Consider the following 21,205-nt stretch of genomic DNA (forward strand, 5'->3'; position numbering starts at 1 on the left):
TCTTAACTCGTCCGCGACGTCTAGCGCCATCGAAATTTAGTACCAGAATAATTTTGTGTCGTGAATATATTTTGTCTTTTTTTATATATAATATAACATATTTTTAAACCTGAACCTTTCGAAAAACATTTCCAACGATGTACATAAACGTATAGGCATTTATTTTAATCAAATTAGACGTGTATAATAACAGTAATAACCTTAATGTGCTACATAATAGAGCAAACGAGATTTTAACACTACGTAACGTCATATTGAGGTAAAAATCGGTAATATTTATAAGTACGATATACATTGAAGCTTTCGTAGTGCGAATCACTCTCTTAAGTTAGTTTGGAACGGCCATGGACGTGGTGTAATGTGGTATTGTATGTGTATTAAAATGGGTGTGGTGAGGTATGAAACGGCCCCTGGCTACGATTGAGTCACGAATACGCTGACAGAGTTGCTTATTGCATTTTTAAATAATATTCTGGATTCAGTCCGACTATTATAGGAGAGCGTAAGGAAATGTAGTGTTTAATTGTATAATAGACAGTATTTATTCCGAAATGTACGTTGAATTTATATAATTTGGTATTTTATTTAATGTACTCACAGGGAATATAGACATAATAGTATGTGATCGCCTGATTGACCAAAAAGTAAGATGATCCGAGCTTCGAAAGGCACGTTAAGCCGTTGGTCCCGGTTATTACTTACTTATGTAAGTTAGTAGTCGTTACATGAGTCATGTCAGGGGCCTATGGCGGCTCAGTAATAACCCTGACACCAGGGTTGATGGGGTTGGTAATCCACCTCACAATCCACACGATAGAAGAAGAAGTATGTGATATTATATGCACACATAATAACCTTGACACCAGGGTTGCTGAGGTTTGGTAATTCACCTAGCAACCCACAAGACAGAAGAAAAAGGTGAACACTTAGTTCTGTGTAAAAATTACTTCTAGAAAATTGGAAAGTTAGATTTAAAAAGGAAATGACAGGCGGAATGTGTAGGAAGTACCCGTTACGATATTGAGTAATAGGTATCATAAAATGAGTAGGCATACACCATGGTGAGCGAGATTATTGCGCCATCTATTAACAATCAATTATATTAAAAGAAAAAAATCTACAAACATAGTCAATTACGCGACTTCTTGCAAATTGATGTAGAAATCACAAAAGCGAGGTTCTTAAAAAAAAACCTTTGCTCTTTAATCAATCCGGCAAAGACGCAGATAACTTAACTTTGAATAGCTTTGGACGATTCAACATCTCGTTTATAGAAATAGAAACGGCTTATACATTTTTTTTGGAAAACTTATAGATCAAAATTATTTAAAAATAAAAATAAATTTAGGCGAACTAAAAATAGTTCAATATCACTGGCTCAAAGATAAATTATAAAAAGCTAATCTAGAAATAGAAACCAGTCTGAGATGACTAAAAACGATCTAATTTTTATTTTTGACTTATTTACGAAATTTCATTAAAATTTTACATAAAAAAAGAGTACATTGTTTGACCACATTTATTGATGACGTCATACGTATATTTATACAAATTCTTTAGAAATGTATCATATTGACATTTCCAAAAAGTATATATTTGATTAGGTAGTTCTCTTGTCTACTGCGGATCTGCCTCAGTAGCTTAATAAAGATAGAAACATAACGTACAGTAAGTTCCCGTCTCACAAAATTACAAATGTAATCACTCGTAACAATAAAATCGCCTACGATCATTCAAACATCGCTTACTTTTATTTCTCTGAACTGATTTTTAGCTTACGATCCGCTTAAACAGTCTAACCGACAACCACGTACAGTGCGGATATTCTACTAAAACGCGGTTGCGATAAAACAAGCAACGTTTATCGCTCTTTACATACCATCCATTGCTTCTTATCTACTAGAATAAACCGCCATACTCCGTGTTGAGCCCGTATTGTATGAAGTCCAAGCGTTGGCGTTTCATGTTTTATAATAAAGTGCCGACTGCGTCTTTAGGGTCTTTTTTTGTCGCGATTGTGATACGTGGATAAGTATGACACATAACTTTGTGATGAAATTGTTGTAACATCGCGAAAATCACTTCGAAAGTAATCGCTTTTTTCATTACGGTAGACAGGTACGTGAATAAGAAATGTTTGCTTGAAACGTTCTTTTTTTTTGATAAATATAATTATAAAAAAAAACCTATTTTCTTTACATTTTTCTACAGTAAAAACTCCGATCCGATTTTTTTATAGCAAATAGGTTTGCATTCAATTCGGAATTCAAGACAGGTACGCAGTACACATTTCAACACGTGGGCGACATATTAAAAAAAATATTACCTATTATTATAGCATATTGAGAAAAATACAAAAGCAACGTAGTATTTATTTGCGATGAATGACGACACAAGAATGTGTTGTGTTCACACCTACAACGTAATGTCGTAAAAAGATTATCAAGACTGATTGGGACAAAATAACAAATGAAAACGTATAATTAATTTGTTATTGGCATAGAACTTCTCCCTTATCGTTCAAATCAACGTACACATACATCTAGAATATTCTCCACAACCCTCCTAGTTGATGAATACATATTTTCTCTCTCCCTCTTTCAAAAGCTTACCTATAGTAGTAGCATGTAATGAGCTATTTACGTGAAGTCTTGACGGTAAAATACGCCGTCTACACGTTATAATGCGCAACGGCGTATTTCCTTATAAAAAATACATGAGTAGATATGTACCTATATATTGATAGTCGAGAAAACTTCAAAAACAACATAATATTTTATCTGCGATGACGCCGTATGTATTATAAAGTAAATTGATTCTTTATTTTTAGTCGAGTCGTCCTTTCAGCTTGCAGTCTACTACCGTAAAGAAGTACGGCCAAGAGTCACGTTAAAAAAAATACCGTAAAGAGAATGAATATACCTTCATAGCGCGTGACGTATTTTTTCATTTCAAAAGCAAGGAAAAATGTGGTGTTTTAAGTTTTCTTTGAGAAAAAACGCATCTCATTTGATTGAAATAGTCAGATATTTTTTTCTAATAATCAGGAAAATATAAAATATGGAAACATCGCGGTGTATTATTTTTTCGAAAATTGTTAACATAAATTAGAAAATACCAGGTTATTTTTAAACACATAAATATATTTTTATACAACAGAAATGTTTATTTTCTGATTATGACATATTCTGGTGGCATGTTTATCTGCGACGACGTCGAACGGTCGAACGTATTGTTAAGTAAATTGATTCTTTATTTTTAGTACTCAACCATGCTTTTAGCTTGCAGTCTTTGAGTCTACCGCAGCCGCAATGAATAATGAAATTGCGATGCGACGAACCTCCACCATGTTATTTTTTCATTTCAAAAGAAAGTGTGTAAGTAACAGTTTAATAACTTCTTTGTACCAAAAAAAAAAAACTAAACGGCAATAGAAAAAAAAATGTGGGAAAATTTTACTAGACACAAACTAAACGCGGCGAAAACCTTAACATATTTTTATCTAATTTCATAATTTGTAAATAAAATGTATAAATAAGAAAAACAGTGTTTTTTTATCACTAGACACTACTAGACATAAATTTTAAATTTTCTGAATAAAATAATTATAATTTATTTTTGTTCTAGGTAACTGCCCTATAACATGGAACAATTACTTACTTAGTCTTCTTTTACAAATTAGAAGTTATTGTTATTAAATAATGCTCACTATAACTTACTTGCAACGAACAAAGACCGGTTAGCGATATTTCGAGTGATGAATGACGCAGCAAATTCAGTTAGTAATAAAACAAAAATTGGCAAATAAAACAAAGCCACCTAAAATTTTAAAACTGTTCTTATTTGGCTATTTGTATATAAAAAGTAATAATACCTATCAGGTATTTGTTTAAATATCCTTTATTAATAATTTCAACGATCGTAACGGCATTGTAATTCTGGCAACATAAATGAATGAAGCTAGAATAAGTAGGTAATTCCGTTCCTAATTCGAAATTATTAAGCGAATAACCGTTAGTTTGCGCGCGGAAAACTAGACGTACAGAAATAGCCTTTTTTTATTTGCGCTTCGTGAAAGATCAGTATTTAAACGGATTTTGTTAATTACTAAACGACTAAATAAACGTCAACATAATTACATAGTTATTGGTCATTTGTGAAAACATGGTAAGTACCTACTTACTTAATATGTATACTTACATGAATATTGACGAGCTGAGTACATTTTTTTATTAAATTTTAGGAAAGTACCCAATTGTGAAAAAAAAATATTGTAGAATTGACTTCCTTTTCTTTGACGAACAAATCTAAATATTTATTGTAACGTTTTTGAATAATTAGGTAGGTAATATATTTGAAAACCTATTCATATGTATAACTCAATCAGGTAGATATAATACATTCTTTTACGACGAAATCAAAACATTTTAATTCTAAACTATTTATTACCCATACTATACATCGAATAAACAAGTCGACACCCAGATAGCTTCACTGCATTCAATCGTGCCCTTATCACACGATTATTTATAAATACCGACCACATCTTACGTATTCGTATTTATAAATCAACAAATACGAATACATTTACGAATAAATATTACCTATATATTGTGTGTATAATGGTGACGATAAAATACTTTCAAAAATAGATAAACAGAGACGACACGAAACAGACCCGCCCTGATTACGCATCATCAACGCGGCCATTTCAAATAAAGAATATAAAATATCCGCAATTAAAAAAGTGTAGCATATTTTTAGAAAATAAATAATATTGACGTGGCTTCCTATTTAAGAGTCAAACAATATATTTAAAACCATAACAAAGGCGAAGATTGTCAACGTAATGTATAAATAGGTCTAAACTGCGACATACCTACATAACCCGTCGTAATATAAATGTCGATCTAATACTGCTCGCGGAAACCTAGGAGAGTATTATGTCAGCATTTATCTAGATTATATTTATTACCTACTTCAGTATTCAATGTAATTTAATACTGAAATAAATTATATAAATATATATACTTAAATAGCATATATACCTACTTCCAACCGCTGAACTGAGGCCTCCCCAAGAAACTAGTCTATTTGATCCCGCTGCTGGGTAAAGGCCTCCCGTAAAAATAAATTATGTAACAATTTTTCCTCAGTCCATCAATTTATCTCTAAAATGTAAATGACAAATATTATTAAGTTAACCGTTCGCTAATCAGCGCATTAAAGGAACCCATTACGTTTAAAAGAGCAATGAACAATAAACGATAATGTCGACCTTGGACCGATCAGTACGTATTATATTACTGGCAGGTAAAATACTTGAAGCCGCTGCGAAAAAAAAACAAAAAACCCGCATATTTTTTTTCCGCAACAAAATGGCGTCTTAATATTAAATTTTCATAAAATCCAACACGTGTCCATTTAAAGTTGGAACGTTAAAGTACGTTTCGAAAGCATCCGACCGTCGACGTCGAACAAAGAGCACGCAAGTTGAACGCGACAATTGCTATCCGGCCGAGTTGCGTGGTGTTTTGTTAATTTACGAAGGTGTGTAGTATTGTGGGCTTCGTGATTGGGTAGTATAGCACATACCAGCGGCAAACTTCTCCGCCAGGCCGAGCGCCGTCCAGCCAGGCACGACGCTCTCGCACACTTCCTCCCAGCACCTAGCCTTTTCAGCTCTATCTCCGTAATTCGGATGGTTCGTATCAAACAGGCAAGGCCTCTTCTGCACTTCCGTTACTATTAAATTGCTCTTGATACCGTCCCCGTCCTTGGTTCTCACCATTTTAGAAAAATATTTTAAAAATACTGTTTAATTAAATTTTATTAATTTTAAATAAAATTTTAATAATTTTAAATTTAAAAAGCCGCGTGCGGAATGAATTGTATTTTGAATTTCGAACGCGCGGTTACGTTGCGGGTCGAGCGCTATCCGCGTCTGAATGCCCGCGTGAAACTGGCGACCGGGCGCATCGAAACAACATGGCGGCGCGCTCCACTACACCACCATTATAACTTAATCCCTGACATTACAATTTTGGAACTGTATTTGAACAAGCCCACGGGTCAATAAAGGCTGGTCGAGCGGTAGACGCGAAACAAATAGGTGTGAGTTGCTATCGCCTTCCTTGCGCTAATAAATAAATAACATGCATGTCCTGCAAACTGTGGTCTACTTAAATATTTTACCAACAAACTCTCCTCCATGAAAAACTTGTGCTATAAACAATTTTCTATTCGACGAAATAGTGAGGTGTCTAGGTAGGTACTTATGTAGTAACTAGTAGGTACGTTAACGGCTATAAAGACAACGTAATGGTTGCGTAATAAATGAAGCACGTCGCATATTATTACAATTGCCTACATCTGTCGTTTCTTTCTAGTGTCAGTCATAGCATTTGATAACTAGAAAGATTAATTTGTAATGAAATATACCAACAAATACAATTTTCGTCTATTGTGCAGGTTATTTACCTTTTTCAGAGCAAAATTTCACGCACATTTGCAAATGTTACGTTACTGAAAAAAGTTGAATAATTCACATACATAATTACACGCCCGTAATCCCTATTGAGACGGGCAGAGATACAAATAATCACAAAATAACTTGCAGCCGACGACGGAAGACGAAAACGGGAAGACAAAATATGGACTAAGGCTGTTACTGAATGGTGGCCAAGGGATGGTATGCGATATCGAGGCTGACCACCAGCCCGGTGGTCGGATGACATAGTGAGGTACGCCGGAAAGCAATGGATGAGACTTGCACAGGACCGGAAAGGATGTCGTGAAAGAGAGGAGGCCTATACCCAGCAGTGGGTGGATACAGGCTGAGTAGATAGATAGATAGAACTTGCAGCCACTATTGATACGAAGTCCTAAGATGGACATGATAGCCTTATGGTGATCAGGGATCAGCCTATCGCCCTTAACAAAAGTCCATCATATTAGAAAGGACACATCACACAAACCTTCTGTCTGAATAACGTGGCTTAGGGCTCTAAACTACTCTTCTTCTATCGTGTGGGTTGTGAGGTGGATTACCAACCTCATCAATCCTGGTGTCAGAGTTATTATTGAGCCGCCAAACACACCTGACATAGCTCATGTAACGACTACGTACTTACATCAGTAAGTAGTAACCGGGATCAACGGCTTAACGTGCCTTCCGAAGCACTTGCTTTTGGACAATCAGGTGATCAGCCTGTAATGACCTAACCAAACTAGGGATCACAAAGTGACTTTTGTGATTTGTCCCCACCGGAATTCGAACCCGTACCGGATCGTGAGCACAACGCTCAATCACTGTACCACGGAGGTCGTTTTGAAGCTCTGAACTTTAGAGTTTGAATTCATGTGTGGATCATGATATATCACGTGGTTTCCAGGATTTGTGCACAGTTAGTTTAGTATACAACTCTGCCTACCCCTTTGGGAATACAGGCGTGATGTTATGTTGTATTCCTACATAGGGTTACAACATTTGGAGTTGGAGAGAAATGGCACGGAGCGATAAGCACTGAAGAAGCGAAATAGACCACGACGCCGGCGCGGCGTACCTACCTACAGGTATTTATGGGTCCATCATAGTTCTACTGACTACCTGCGCGGTCCACGTGGTGATTAGGTATAGAAAATACCACGTGGGGTGTAATAATATCCATTTATTTCAGGTATCACTTTGTGAGACTGTCCTTTGTTTGGTAAGGACTTTTGGGCCCTGTTTTATAAAGCTGACAATTCGACATATCTGTCAAAAAATGACAAAATTGTAGAATTGTCGCGCTTAGGCTGTTTTATAAAGGTAACAATTATGTCAAAAATCGACCGTGAAAACGTGACATATTTGTCATTTAAAAAAGCGTTTAATAAAACTCGACATATGTCAAAAAACCACAGTCAAATTATTACGTCACCACAATTGTGGGATTGTCGTGACAATTATGTCGAATTTTGACATATTTGTAAATAATAATGTTTTATGAAGCTAAATGAGGGTAAAATAGAAAAAATATTAACAAAGTAAAAGAAAGAATCAATCACTAGTGCAACTTCGATTGTTTGTTTTGATCGCGTGTGATGGAAATGCACAAGAAACTAAGTATTTTGGGGATTATCTATGAAAATAGAAACATACTGTTTGGGAAGTTTAGTGCCCAATTGACTTTCACTGCTCGATGATAGTACCATTTTTTGTAATGCGTGTTTTATAAACACTTTCTTACTCCTTTAGAATTCAAAATATAGTTTCGCGACAGAGGGTAACTCTCCTGTCAGAATTGTCGGACAATTCTACAAATATGTCAATATGTCGTGACAATTTTCTGTTTAATAAAGCTGATTTGACAAGTTTTTCACGACAAATTGTCACCTGTCACCTGTCGCCCAAAAAGTTTTATTAAACAGAAATATGTCGAATTGTCGCGACAATTCGACATATTTGTAAATTTTCCACCGTGACAAATTTGTCGCCTGTCAGTTTTATTAAACAGAAAAATTTTAGGATTGTCACTTTTTGACATATGTCGACTTGTCGGATTGTCAGCTTTATAAAACAGGGCCCTGATTGTCCGAAAAAGTAAGATGATTCCGTGCTTCGGACGTTAAGCCGTTGGTCCCGGCTATAAGCCGTAAAAACACCTCCACCAACCCACAGTGGAGCAGCGTGGTGGAGTATGCTCCATACCCCCTCCGGTTGATTGAGGGGAGCCTGTGCCCAGCAGTGGGACGTATATAGGCAGTTTATGTTTATGTATTTCAGGTATACGCCCATAGTAAAAGTTACACTTATTACAATATTTGCAACACAAAAAAGTAAACAACAAAGCACAACTTATAGTCAAAAGAACAAAAGTACTCAAATATACACAACTAGGTAGGTATGTGTAGGTACAGGTCAGCGTTGGCAGATATTTTTTTTGCCAAGTCTGTATTTTGGAACTTTTTGAGTGAAAAAAAGCGGGATTCTTTCGTCGAAAGCGGGACGTAGTAAAAAAAACGTATATAATAAAAAGTTTTTGAATATTTATCTTTTAATTTGAGTTCAAATTACGTTTACGTGACAATAGATAGCAAAAATATCCATAGAAAATGTATTATAATAAAAATATGATACTTTAATCAGATATACCCTATCCTACCCTATCGTTAAATAGTTGAGTCTTATTCGTCTTCTGAATAAAAAAAAAATGGAAATCAAAATCAAAATTTCCAGTCCACACTTGTCTGTGCGATCCGCCCGCGCTTTCTCAGTACGTTGCACGCACGGTCGAGGTATTCCCGAAAAGTGGGACTGAGCCTGTCCCGCGCGGGACATTAAATTTTGATTTTAAAATCGGGTCACTGTTGATACGAATTCCAAAGATGGATATCAACAGTGGCTGCAAGTTTTCTTTGATTACTTGTGGCTCTGCCCACCCCATTAGGGATTACGGGCGTGAGTTTATGTATGTATGTATGTTAAAATCGGGTCGTCCCGCCAAAATTGGGACGTCTGGCAACCCTGGACAGGTACAGTCATGAACAATATAATGTACCCACTTTAGGACTCTGTCGCACTAACATATTTGATATTTAGTGAGACTTACAGTTCAATTTGTCAAAAAGTTAATGTGACATGGTACCAAAGTGTATACATACTAATGCTCGTGACCGTACACATTTATAGTTATAAACCCTATACAGGATGTTACTGACATCTTACCGAATACTCAGGGGGATGATTCAGCTCATTCCGAGTTATTATCAAATGGAATTTTGCGTCTCAAAAGAATCGAATTGAAAATAATAAAAAAAAAACATGAATTTTGCGACGGAACGCTCCACTTGATATTAACTCGGAATCATGAGCTGAATCATCCCCCTCAGTGTTTGATACGATGTCACTAACACTCTGTTTAATACATACGTAACTACAGTCATGAGCAATATAATGTACCCACTTTAGGACTCTGTCGCACTAACATATTTGACATTTAGTGAGACTTACAGTACAATTTGCCAAAAAAGTTAATGTGACATGGTACCAAAGTGTATACATATTAATGCTCGTGACCGTACATACTCTTGGTACTAAGTCGTAGTCTCTCACAACCCACACGAGTGAATAAGAAATAGATCGTCCATCATCATCTCTCTAGCTTTTTCCTTATTTTTCACAGGATCCGCTAACCTAACCTGAAGATTTGACAGGTCCGGTTTTTTACAGAAGCGACTGTCTATCTAACCTTCCCGCGTAGGGAAAACCAGCCCAATACAGGTTAAGTCACATACTTCCGAAAATGCATTTCACGGAAATGTGGGTTTTTTCACGACTTTTTCCTTCACCGCTGAGCACGTGATAATCATTTATGATCCAAACATGAATTCGAAAACAACATCGACAATTTGGTTTTGGCCTGTGCTGTAATGGGCGGGAAATGTCTGCCGTATGCATCCGGAAAAGTGGGCCAAAATTACATCTGATTGGTCCCCACAGGGTCCTCGACGACGAGGTAGACCACGACGACGGTGGAGGGACGAGCTGGAAGCCTTCCGGTACACTTGGCAGAACGATGCCCAAGACAGGGAGGGTTGGAAAGAGAAGGGGGAGGCCTTTGCCCAGCAGTGGGACATTAATTAGGCTACAGAAAAAAAAAGCACTTTTGATAAGGAGTGGGCGCGTTGATGTCTTTTGTATGAACCGAGTACATTCGCCGCCATACAACTTTCGCCACTTGGAATAATTATAACTAGACCTACCTTACTGCGTCCTGTGCGACGATTTGTGACGACTCCATTCTGCCCGGGATTTGAACCTGGGACAAAGAATACAATTTACAGGGTGTTAGTCCTGCGGTATTGGAAATATCAATCTCGCGAGATCCCGAAATCTAGTCATGCTCATAAACACATCATACACATAATCATTATTTATAAGACCTAATATTGTATGCCTATATGGCGGGATATAGCTGGGTGAAACAACTTATAATTGACATGAACGCCTGTACTGTACCTATGATCCACAATAAATATTTATTTATAAAGGTACATACAACATTACAGTGTAATCCAATGCGCTGTATGACGAGAAAAAAAGAAAAAAAAACAATATAAAAACGAATATAACACAAAATAAACAATGAATGAAAAAAGAAACAAAAAGAAAAATAAGACTATGAACATGAAAAACACTAAAAAAATAAAAAAATACAATTTATTATCAATATATTAAAAAAAAAAGTTACGATGGCTGAAAACGACGAAAAACAAAATATTTTTTGAAAGAAAACAAAATCCTTCATTCTTCAATATTACTAACTAAATAATTAATTTTTCTTTGGAAATCAGCATAATCAAAACAAAAAGTATAACTCAAGGAGATTCGCCTAATCCCGTCACTCTCGAATGGGATCTCGTCATATTATGCTTCGGGATTGATCCCGAAAAATTTGACGAGATCCCGCGAGATCGGGATTGCCTTACCTAGAGTCCACCACAAGACCCGGGATAGATATTTAGGAGTCGCCGTCGCTGGATACGGTTTGGATACCAAAGTCCACCTTAGTAATTAGGTATTTTTTCTAGTAAAACATGGAATAGGAGCATTCAAGAGAAATATTAGAGTCTATTTAGTATGCATATTGATATGTTAGATTGTCTAGCATACACTTACTTGGCATGACATTTCTCGCACTCCACATCACCGCTCCTATGAACAAACTTCTGATGCAGGTTGAGAGTCGCTTTCCTTACGAAACTCTTGTAGCACACGGCACATTTGTGTGGACGGGTGTTAGTGTGTGTACGCAGGTGGACTGTCAGACTGGGGACAAGAACATAACAGCATCACGCTTGTATCCCCGAAGGGGTCGGCAGAGGTGCATCTCTTAGCTCAACCAATATAGACGGCGATCACCTGGTTGTCCGAAAGTAAGATGATCCATGTTTCAGACAGTACCTTAAGCCATCGGTCCTGGTTACTACTTACTTACGTAAGTAGTCATTACATGGGCCATGTCAGCCTTTGGCGGCTCAATAGTAACCCTGACACCAGAGTTGATGAGGTTGGTATTCCACCTCACAAGCCACACAATAGAAGAGTTAGAGGGTGATACCGCTTACCACCTATCACGTTGGTTTAACAGAAAGCTCGGTGAGGTGTGGGTGCTTAGTTCATCTTGCCATGGATGTACCTCTGAGTACCTCAATTAAGATATAGTTGTGAACTTATGTTATGAAGGTACTAACTACTAATACTAACTTGGTTCGTAGACTGAGCGTTTTCCGGCACACAGGACACGTCTCCTTACTATCCGCATGCATCAATAGATGTCGCTTCAACAAATATGCCGCCGCGTGCGCAGCGCCGCAGCGAGAACACATGTACTTGCGATCAGCGCAGTGCACTTTACGGATATGAGCTTTCAATAGAGTTGTTGAGGAGAATTCTTTGCTGCAGTTTGGCTGGAAGATAAAGTATGGTTGAAAACTTTTTAATTTTATGTTGGCTTACCCCTATGTTATATTGTGTTTAGGGGAAGATGAGACGCCACTACATCTGCTATGCAGCTGTGAGGCTCTCATACATAGTAGAAGCCATACACTTGGGGGCCACATAATGGACCCCCAGGAAGTCAAGGAGCTTTCTCCCAAAAAGATGTTGGATCTCTTCGAACGGATCGGTCTAGAGGAGGATATTTATATGTAGGGATTTTAGATCACAATAGATCTGTCAAGGTCGCAGTGATCTCGCGGGCTGTATTCAGTCCGGCCCTCACAACTATCAAATAATATAATAATATTAATCTGTGGCGTCTATTTAAAAAAAATGAAGCTTCCTTAAAAAGGTTCAGAATCTTCAGATTGATCTACTCTGAACTGGCGTGCATGTATGAAACAATTGATGAATGTCCACATTCATCGATTCTGACACGTCAGAAGTGTGTCAGGTGACAAGAAAAGTGTGTCAGGATCGAAGCAAATGGAAAACCATAGTCTCTGCTGCCCCCGGTAGAAAATAGGCTTGGGTTTATATATGTCACCGTAAAATTGTAAATAAAGTTAGATTATAATCTATCTCGCGAGATTGTGAACTGTCGAATAATTATGAATCGTATCATATTGCTTACAATTTAACGTATTATTTTTCGGTAGATTATAATTTATCGAAGTGAAACCGTCAAATTGTAATACGAAACGCACCTCGCGTGCTATACCATAGAGTTACAAAACTATTAGAGTGAGCATAATGTTAATTTGGGATTCTCTTAAAATGCATAAATGTTTTTGTCATAATTTTAATTATCATAAACCTTTTTGCATAACGTTTTTTAGCATAATAGTTATACTTTCCCATAATAACATCTAGGAATACTGGTTTGTTAGGTATAACTTATTTTTGGGATTAATAAATAGATATCCATAATTCTTTTTTAGAATAATAGTGTTTTGTCATAATTTTTACAAGGCATAACAGTAGGTTAGGGTGCGGCGGGGGTGGCCCTTGGGCCACCCCTATGCCGCCAGCATGTTTATCTTACACACGAAAAGTATACTGAATGATACGTTTCAGATTTTTTAATTTTGATACATTTTTTCTTACCATGTGATGTCAGAATTATTGATTACTTACTAAATAATTAATAAATACGTACTTGATTTCACAATCTTGAAGAGCATTTATTTTATTTGACTGACACCTGTGTTTTATTCCTAACTCTATGGACACAGAACGGTCTACTGTAAGGCCGACCAATCAGGGACAGCCGTCGGACAGTTGACAATTTGACAATTGTAAGATTGTGATTTAACAGTTTTACTTCGATAGATTATAATCTGACGAATAATAATACGTTAAATTGTAAGCAGTATATTACGTTTCACAATTTTTCGACAGTTCACAATCTCGCGAGATAGATTATAATCTAACGTTATTTACAATTTTACGGTGACATATGTATATGTCATTCCATTTATAGATCTTAATAATAATAAATAATAATAATAACTTTATTGCACAAAATAGGAGAAATACAAAAATTGTTTACTTAAAACTAAAGGTGTGCTTATAATCTAATTAGTTTTCAGGAGTTGTACAGGGGTCCCCAAACTAGGCACTGCCTGATTCTTGGGGGACCAGATATTTTTTTTTATTTTTTATTAGCCTTAATTTTACTTACAATGTAAAATTATAACAAAAAACAAAAGAAAACAAAGATAGGCATTACAAAATAAAGTGTAGTATAGGTAAATTGTAAATTGATATAAATAACAAGTAATCCGGTTGATTGAGGGGAGGCCTGTGCCCAGCAGTGGGACGTATATAGGCAGTTTATATAACAAGTAAATAACATAACACAATTTTACCCACTAGGCATAGCAAACACAAACAATTAATAATTTGTCAGAATATAGTCATAAATTAATAAATGTACATACATCAATTAAAATCATTTGTCCAGTAAAAAAATAACATTGACTCCATAAATAAATCATTATTATAACTAACACAAACAGTAAGTAATTCAGTACAATAGTCATAAATTAGTAAAATAAAACATGCACACATAACTTTAAAAAAAAATAAGTGTATTATAACTAACCTGTGGACAAGTTGGTTTCATTTGGTTCTCAATATTGATATGGTACTTTTTGTACCTTTTTCCAGACTGTTTTTGTACCATAACATTGTCAATAAATTGTATTTCCTCTGTTTCATCGTTGTTTCCAGTTTGACCTAAAAGTTACGATGCATTTTAATAGGCTAGTCTCAACTAGTTAAATCAGTTACGTTTTAATAAAAGTCAATACACAAAATTACTATGGACCTTTTGTAGATAGAGATGCCAATTCTCAGATTCAAACAAAACTAAAATCTAAGGTCTAAAATCTTAATAACAGCAGTAATTCCACCACCAGCGTACTACTTTGATTTATCTTAATTCTACTTTAAATAATTTAAAAATAATTCAGCACAAGTTGTTATTTTCTGTCATATAGTTTTTATTAATTTTTGTTAATTTTGTATGAATGTTTATTTGGTTTCTTAAAAGAGCCTTGTTTTTCCATCATCACATTGGGCTTGCCTGTAATGGTGATCTTCTTCTATCGTGTGGGTTGTGAGGTGAAGTACCAACCTCATTGATGTGTTTGTAGTGTGCGTTACCCCAACAAGAAAGTATCTCCTAGAGTTATATGAGTAGAACGTATAGTTGGTGCCTTATCTGCTGTAAATGTGCCCCCACATAAAAAATGTGTGCCCCCTGTCGTTTCGAAAAAAAATCGAAAAAACGATTCTTGCTGGGGTAACGTTTTTCTAGCAGGAAAATTCTAAACGAATGATCGGAGAGAGAAAAACTGTGCATGGCCAGATAGCTTATATGTGTGCCAAAATGTGCCCCCAAAAATAAAATCTGTGCCCCTTCAGATTTTCGAGATATTGCATTTCCTGCTGGAGTAACGTTTTGATGAATAGTATATCTCTAAAACCATTGCATGTGCCCCTGTAGAATAAACATACGCGAGTAGCTCTTAATGTGTGCCCCTTTGTGCCCCAATTAGATTTTAGAAAATATTTATAGTTTTCAAGTTATCGCGGTTTTATGAAAACCCGAAAAAACATCGCAGCGCCTAAATGAGACAAGGCATAACTTCGCTGAAAACTGTATTCGGTCTTTCTTGACGCTAATAATAACCATACAAAGTTTCAAAAATGTTCATGCATGCGTTTTTGAATAATCTTGCTAAAAGTAAAAACGATGGTGTCATAACTTTGACGGCAAAATACAAGGAACTGGCACAATCCCAGATGTGTAGGTGTAAACCAAAATCTTGTGCCTTTAGTCAAAAATATATGGTGAAAATATTGAGCTTCAAATGTTACGCATTAAGTAAATATAAACAAAAAACCAAAATATGTAAACAACGGCTGGTTATCCGACCAAATCTGAATGACTACTAAAAAGCGACGGATTCATACTTAACGAGGACCTTCTTTATTGGACGTATTATACCTAAGCTGTTGTCCTTACAGTCGCGTTCAAAAGTTTTGAGGGCTAATTAAAAAATATATTAAATGCACCTTGTGACTATATGTATAAATGAAACAGCTTGTTGATGTGGAAATTATTATTTACATTAGTATAAAAATACAGGTATGTCACAAAACAGTTTGGTCACGATTTTGAGCATGTTAGTCACATGTACATTTTATTTGAAAATGGCTCTAAAACATTTAAAATTATAACACAAACTATGACTAGTGAGTCAGTCTAAAATACCGCCCCCTCTCGTACCCGGTTCAAAGGTGCCCATAATACTGGCCGCGTTACCGCGCACTATTGCCAAGGAAACCTGTTGAACCAGGAACGAGCTGGCGCGGGGGTCACTACCGCGGTCCCTCAAGCGCCTCCCCAAAACACGAATAAAATCCTTGGCCGCCGAGCACCACACACCCGAAGTCTCGACGGCAAAAGGGACAAAATCGTGGGTCCGCGTTAAGTCCCCGTATTTCGCCAGCTTTTGGCTAGCAGCCCACTCGGCAGCTGCCCCTGCGAAATGGCTCTTATAAATGTACTTAATCATGTGTAAGGTCATAGAAACAGCTATTAAAATATAATCCAATAACAACTTTATTTTATTAGTTATTACTTTTCTACTTCAGTGTACTCAGGCACAACACGTGTGAACCGGTTAGTGAGTAAAGTAATTTTTTTTTTTTTTTTTTTTTGACGTGACTTATTGTAGATTTGCCGCAGATGGCATTAACTACTTGGCCGGACAAATGGGGAGCGCTGAAGGCTCTCACCCGGTACAACGTTTAAGACAACAGGCCTGAGGGTGCCCAGTTGGGCGCGAACCTCGGCTCAGGGCGTCGTCTGAGAGGAAAAATATTTGAAAGAATTAATCGACCCTAGTGGGTCGATAGCGATAAGCGCTGAATGAGGGAAATCGTCGACCACGCCGGCGGGGTCGGTATCGGGGTCCTGAAGTGTTTGGTGTCGCGAGCTGATTGGCTGCCTCTATGGCTAGAGTAATCGGGTCGTCGGGATCGTATATTACGTCCTTCGGACGCCGATACTTTTCAGTACCGTCCCTAAGCGGGATGTATTCGGAAGCCGCAACTACCAGGGGATTTGGGTGGTGCGGAGCAGAATCGAAAAAACGTTTGGAAGCTAATTTGAGCCATTGGGCAATGGTTGGCAGACCTAGGTCAATGTGCAGATTTTCATTGCGAAGGAACCACGGAGCTCCCGTGGCTTTCCGCATGAAACGATTTTGTATTACCTGTAGACGGTGGATTTGAGAGGGACTCGCATGAGCGAAAACTACCCCTGCATAGGTCATGATCGGACGGATGCAAGTCGTGTAGATTTTGACCTTACTCCTAAGGGACAATTTACTTCGCTTGTTAAGGAGACAGTGAAGACGGCCCATTACAAACGCGGCGCGATCGCGCACACGTTTGATATGGGCCTTGAAAGTAAGACGTCTATCTAAGACTACGCCGAGATATTTGACTTGCTCCTCCCAAGGGATCGGCTTGCCAAACATCTTAATGATTTTAAGTTGACGGCGTGACCGTGGCGTGTTATAATAGCCCTTTGAAAAGTACACCGCTGCACTTTTCTCCGGGTTTACCTCGATTCTCCATTTGCGAAACCACTTGCCCAAGGCATTGGCCGCGCGTTGGAGGATTCCGGTCATCATAACTCGACCACGGCACGAAGAATAGATGGCTGTATCATCCGCAAATAAAGCTAATTCGGTATTAGGGGATTTGGGAATGTCACTAGTATACAATGAAAATAGTAAAGGGGAGAGGACGGAGCCTTGTGGGACTCCGGCATGTATCGGGTGCGGTGACGAGAGCGTCCCTTCCACGCGGTAGCGAAAGGTTCGATTTGAGAGGAAGTCTCGTATGATGTGCACGAGACGGTCTGGCACTCCCAGTGAATAAAGCTTGTAGATCAAGCCGTTGTGCCAGACTTTGTCGAACGCTTTCGCCACATCGAAGAAGAGCGCTCCCGTAGCGACAGGTTTTTTTAAGTTTAATCTACTGGAGATATGTTCAACAATACGGTGCACTTGTTGAACGCAGGAGTGTTTGGTTCTAAAACCAAACTGCTCTGGTGGAATAAGACTATTGGATTCGGCGTAGTCCCGTAATCTAGCAAATATGAGCCGCTCATAAATCTTCCCCATGGTATTGAGGAGACTTATAGGGCGGTAACTGGAAGGTTCGTTTTTAGGTTTCCCAGGCTTTGGTATACCAATTACAATTGCTTCTTTCCACTGCTGTGGAAAGACGCAGTTGCTCATGGCGACGTTGAATATTGCCGTTAGTAAGCAGATGAGGGGAGCACCGAAGTTTTTAAGGACACGATTCGTGATACCGTCTGAGCCAGGGGCTTTTCGGGTATGAAATCTTTTGATGATACCTAGTACCTCTTCCTCAGTAACCTGTGGAAGAGGAGGATCGGTGGGAGGTACAGAAGCCCTACGCTGAACTTCAGAGTTCACCGTCGAGAGGTGCCTACGATCGATAGGGAGAGTACTGGGCGAACATTGGGCTTCGAGACTGTCGGCAAGGCATTCGGCTTTTTCGTCATCGTCAAAAGCGGGGGGTTGGTTAGGCCTATTGAGAGGAGGAGTAGGAACAACCGTATCCTTTTGAAGAGACCTAGACAGCTGCCAGATGGCCTGGTGGTGGGGCTCAATGCCGCTCAAAAGATTATCCCACCGATTCTGTCGCATGTCATTAATACGTTTTCTTACAGTATGCTGCAAGAGACGCAAATGACGGCGACATTCCTCGGTGCGATTGGAATCATATGCGCGGGTGGCTGCGTTTTTCTCCGTTAGCAGATCACGGATGTCGGTAGGCAGTTTCCAGCGATGGTCTTCCATCTCCGGAACCTGTTTTGAACTTTCATTCAAAACCGACCTCACGTGATCCGTGAGGGAGTTAATAGCTATCGAGGCCTCCTCTAAGGAGACTATTTCTACTGGGATACTATCTAAGTATACTGAACTAGAAGACTGGAGGCCTTCGGCCACCTTCTCCCAGTCCAGTACTGTCTTAGGGGTTGCTGGATTATCAGGGGCGTCTAAACGGGAGCCTAGTTTTAATATAAGAGTAAAGTAAAGAAGGTCATCGATATGTATGAATCCGTCGCTTTTTAGTAGTCATTCAGATTTGGTCGGATAACCAGCCGTTGTTTACATATTTTGGTTTTTTGTTTATATTTACTTAATGCGTAACATTTGAAGCTCAATATTTTCACCATATATTTTTGACTAAAGGCACAAGATTTTGGTTCACACCTACACATCTGGGATTGTGCCAGTTCCTTGTATTTTGCCGTCAAAGTTATGACACCATCGTTTTTACTTTTAGCAAGATTATTCAAAAACGCATGCATGAACATTTTTGAAACTTTGTATGGTTATTATTAGCGTCAAGAAAGACCGAATACAGTTTTCAGCGAAGTTATGCCTTGTCTCATTTAGGCGCTGCGATGTTTTTTCGGGTTTTCATAAAACCGCGATAACTTGAAAACTATAAATATTTTCTAAAATCTAATTGGGGCACAAAGGGGCACACATTAAGAGCTACTCGCGTATGTTTATTCTACAGGGGCACATGCAATGGTTTTAGAGATATACTATTCATCAAAACGTTACTCCAGCAGGAAATGCAATATCTCGAAAATCTGAAGGGGCACAGATTTTATTTTTGGGGGCACATTTTGGCACACATATAAGCTATCTGGCCATGCACAGTTTTTCTCTCTCCGATCATTCGTTTAGAATTTTCCTGCTAGAAAAACGTTACCCCAGCAAGAATCGTTTTTTCGATTTTTTTCGAAACGACAGGGGGCACACATTTTTTATGTGGGGGCACATTTACAGCAGATAAGGCACCAACTATACGTTCTACTCATATAACTCTAGGAGATACTTTCTTGTTGGGGTAACGCACACGTGTTTGTACTATTATATATAATTATAAAAAATATAATAAAAAATAACTGTATTAAACTATATTCTAGTCTGACAACTCTAAAAGTAGTGCTGTCCTTCACTTATGATGAGTGTAAGACAAAGACAAAATTAGTTTTAAAACTGTCAATGTAAATTAAATTCTTATTTGAATCATCACTAGTGTATATTATATTTTCTTCATTTTATATTTAGGCCTAACCAGGCCAAAAAGTTAAAAAAAAAATCATTTTATATTTATTGTTAGGAAATTGTGGGTAGGTAAACAACTTTTAGTGCAGTCCCTTTGGTCCCTATTATGACTTACTGATGTCAGTACATAATTGTTATGTGAGCTTGTCGGGGCTTTTGGTGGCTCAATAACAACTCTGACACCAGGGCTGCTGAGGTTGGTAATCCACCTCACAACCCACACAGTAGAAGAAGTTTGCAGATAATTTTACTTATACTTACTTAAAGTTTCTCCTCTCTCTTGGAGATTTAAAGGTTCAGCAAACACTATATCATTTAGCCTGTAGCACTTTGTCTCTTTAGTTTCATTGCCTAGTCCATCCAAAGGCTACAATAAATAAAACAAATGTTTAATGAAATACAATGTTAGGCAGCATGACCTCTTAATCTTTGCCTGCCCTTAATTATATTGTAAATTAGTATTTGGATATTGTTTTAGAAATAACCAATTATAACTGGATATGTATATATATACATAGTAGTAACATAGAATACATATTCTGCAGTAGATAAATTACAGTCTTATCTTACTATTAATAAGGATATGTCCTGAAAACATTGAAAATCCAACATACATCACCGAGACTATTGGTACTATGATTTTCATCGTTTTTTGTCACTTCACTGCCACAAGACATTATGTTAACAAAGTGTCCATTGGGAACTTTCATTTTATTCACTTAACTTTATACTTAAAAACCAATACAAATCCCGTTAAAATGTAATAATCGACCGATCGTAGAAGTATAAACGACAGTCGACAACGACAAGTCAACATCGATCGACTGACATTAAAAAAGACCTTGCCACAATTTTCTCAAAAATCTACCAAAATTAATTGTTTGTTTCCTATAAACTTATAAAGTGGCAACAACAACCAAACTAAATCTGTTTTGAATTTTCCCGCTTATTTAATACTTTATTCTGATTGGTTGTTGTGGTGATAGACAAATTTATTCTCATTTCCTATTGGTTTCTTATT

The 21,205-nt window shown here is 37.5% G+C and overlaps 1 protein-coding gene across 2 annotated transcripts in view; it reads right to left on the reverse strand.

Annotated features, from left to right (window-relative positions):
- LOC126378131 (zinc finger protein 260-like) overlaps positions 1-20,983 on the reverse strand; it is a 43,102-nt gene extending 22,119 nt beyond the window's left edge. Inside the window, exons 1-5 of one of the 2 annotated variants that reach the window (XM_050026316.1) lie at positions 20,799-20,983; positions 20,446-20,551; positions 14,592-14,725; positions 12,251-12,453; positions 11,663-11,812 (exon numbers count right to left, since the gene is read on the reverse strand). In XM_050026316.1, the coding sequence (XP_049882273.1) occupies positions 11,663-11,812; positions 12,251-12,453; positions 14,592-14,725; positions 20,446-20,551; positions 20,799-20,894 (689 nt within the window). In that variant the 5' untranslated portion in view covers positions 20,895-20,983. Of the gene's footprint in view, positions 1-5,595; positions 5,944-11,662; positions 11,813-12,250; positions 12,454-14,591; positions 14,726-20,445; positions 20,552-20,798 lie in introns of those variants that run through there. The other variant, XM_050026315.1, reaches the window with a different exon arrangement.
- Positions 20,984-21,205: the final 222 nt, after the last annotated feature.

Source organism: Pectinophora gossypiella, chromosome 25, assembly GCF_024362695.1.
Source record: "Pectinophora gossypiella chromosome 25, ilPecGoss1.1, whole genome shotgun sequence".
NCBI lineage: Eukaryota > Metazoa > Arthropoda > Insecta > Lepidoptera > Gelechiidae > Pectinophora > Pectinophora gossypiella.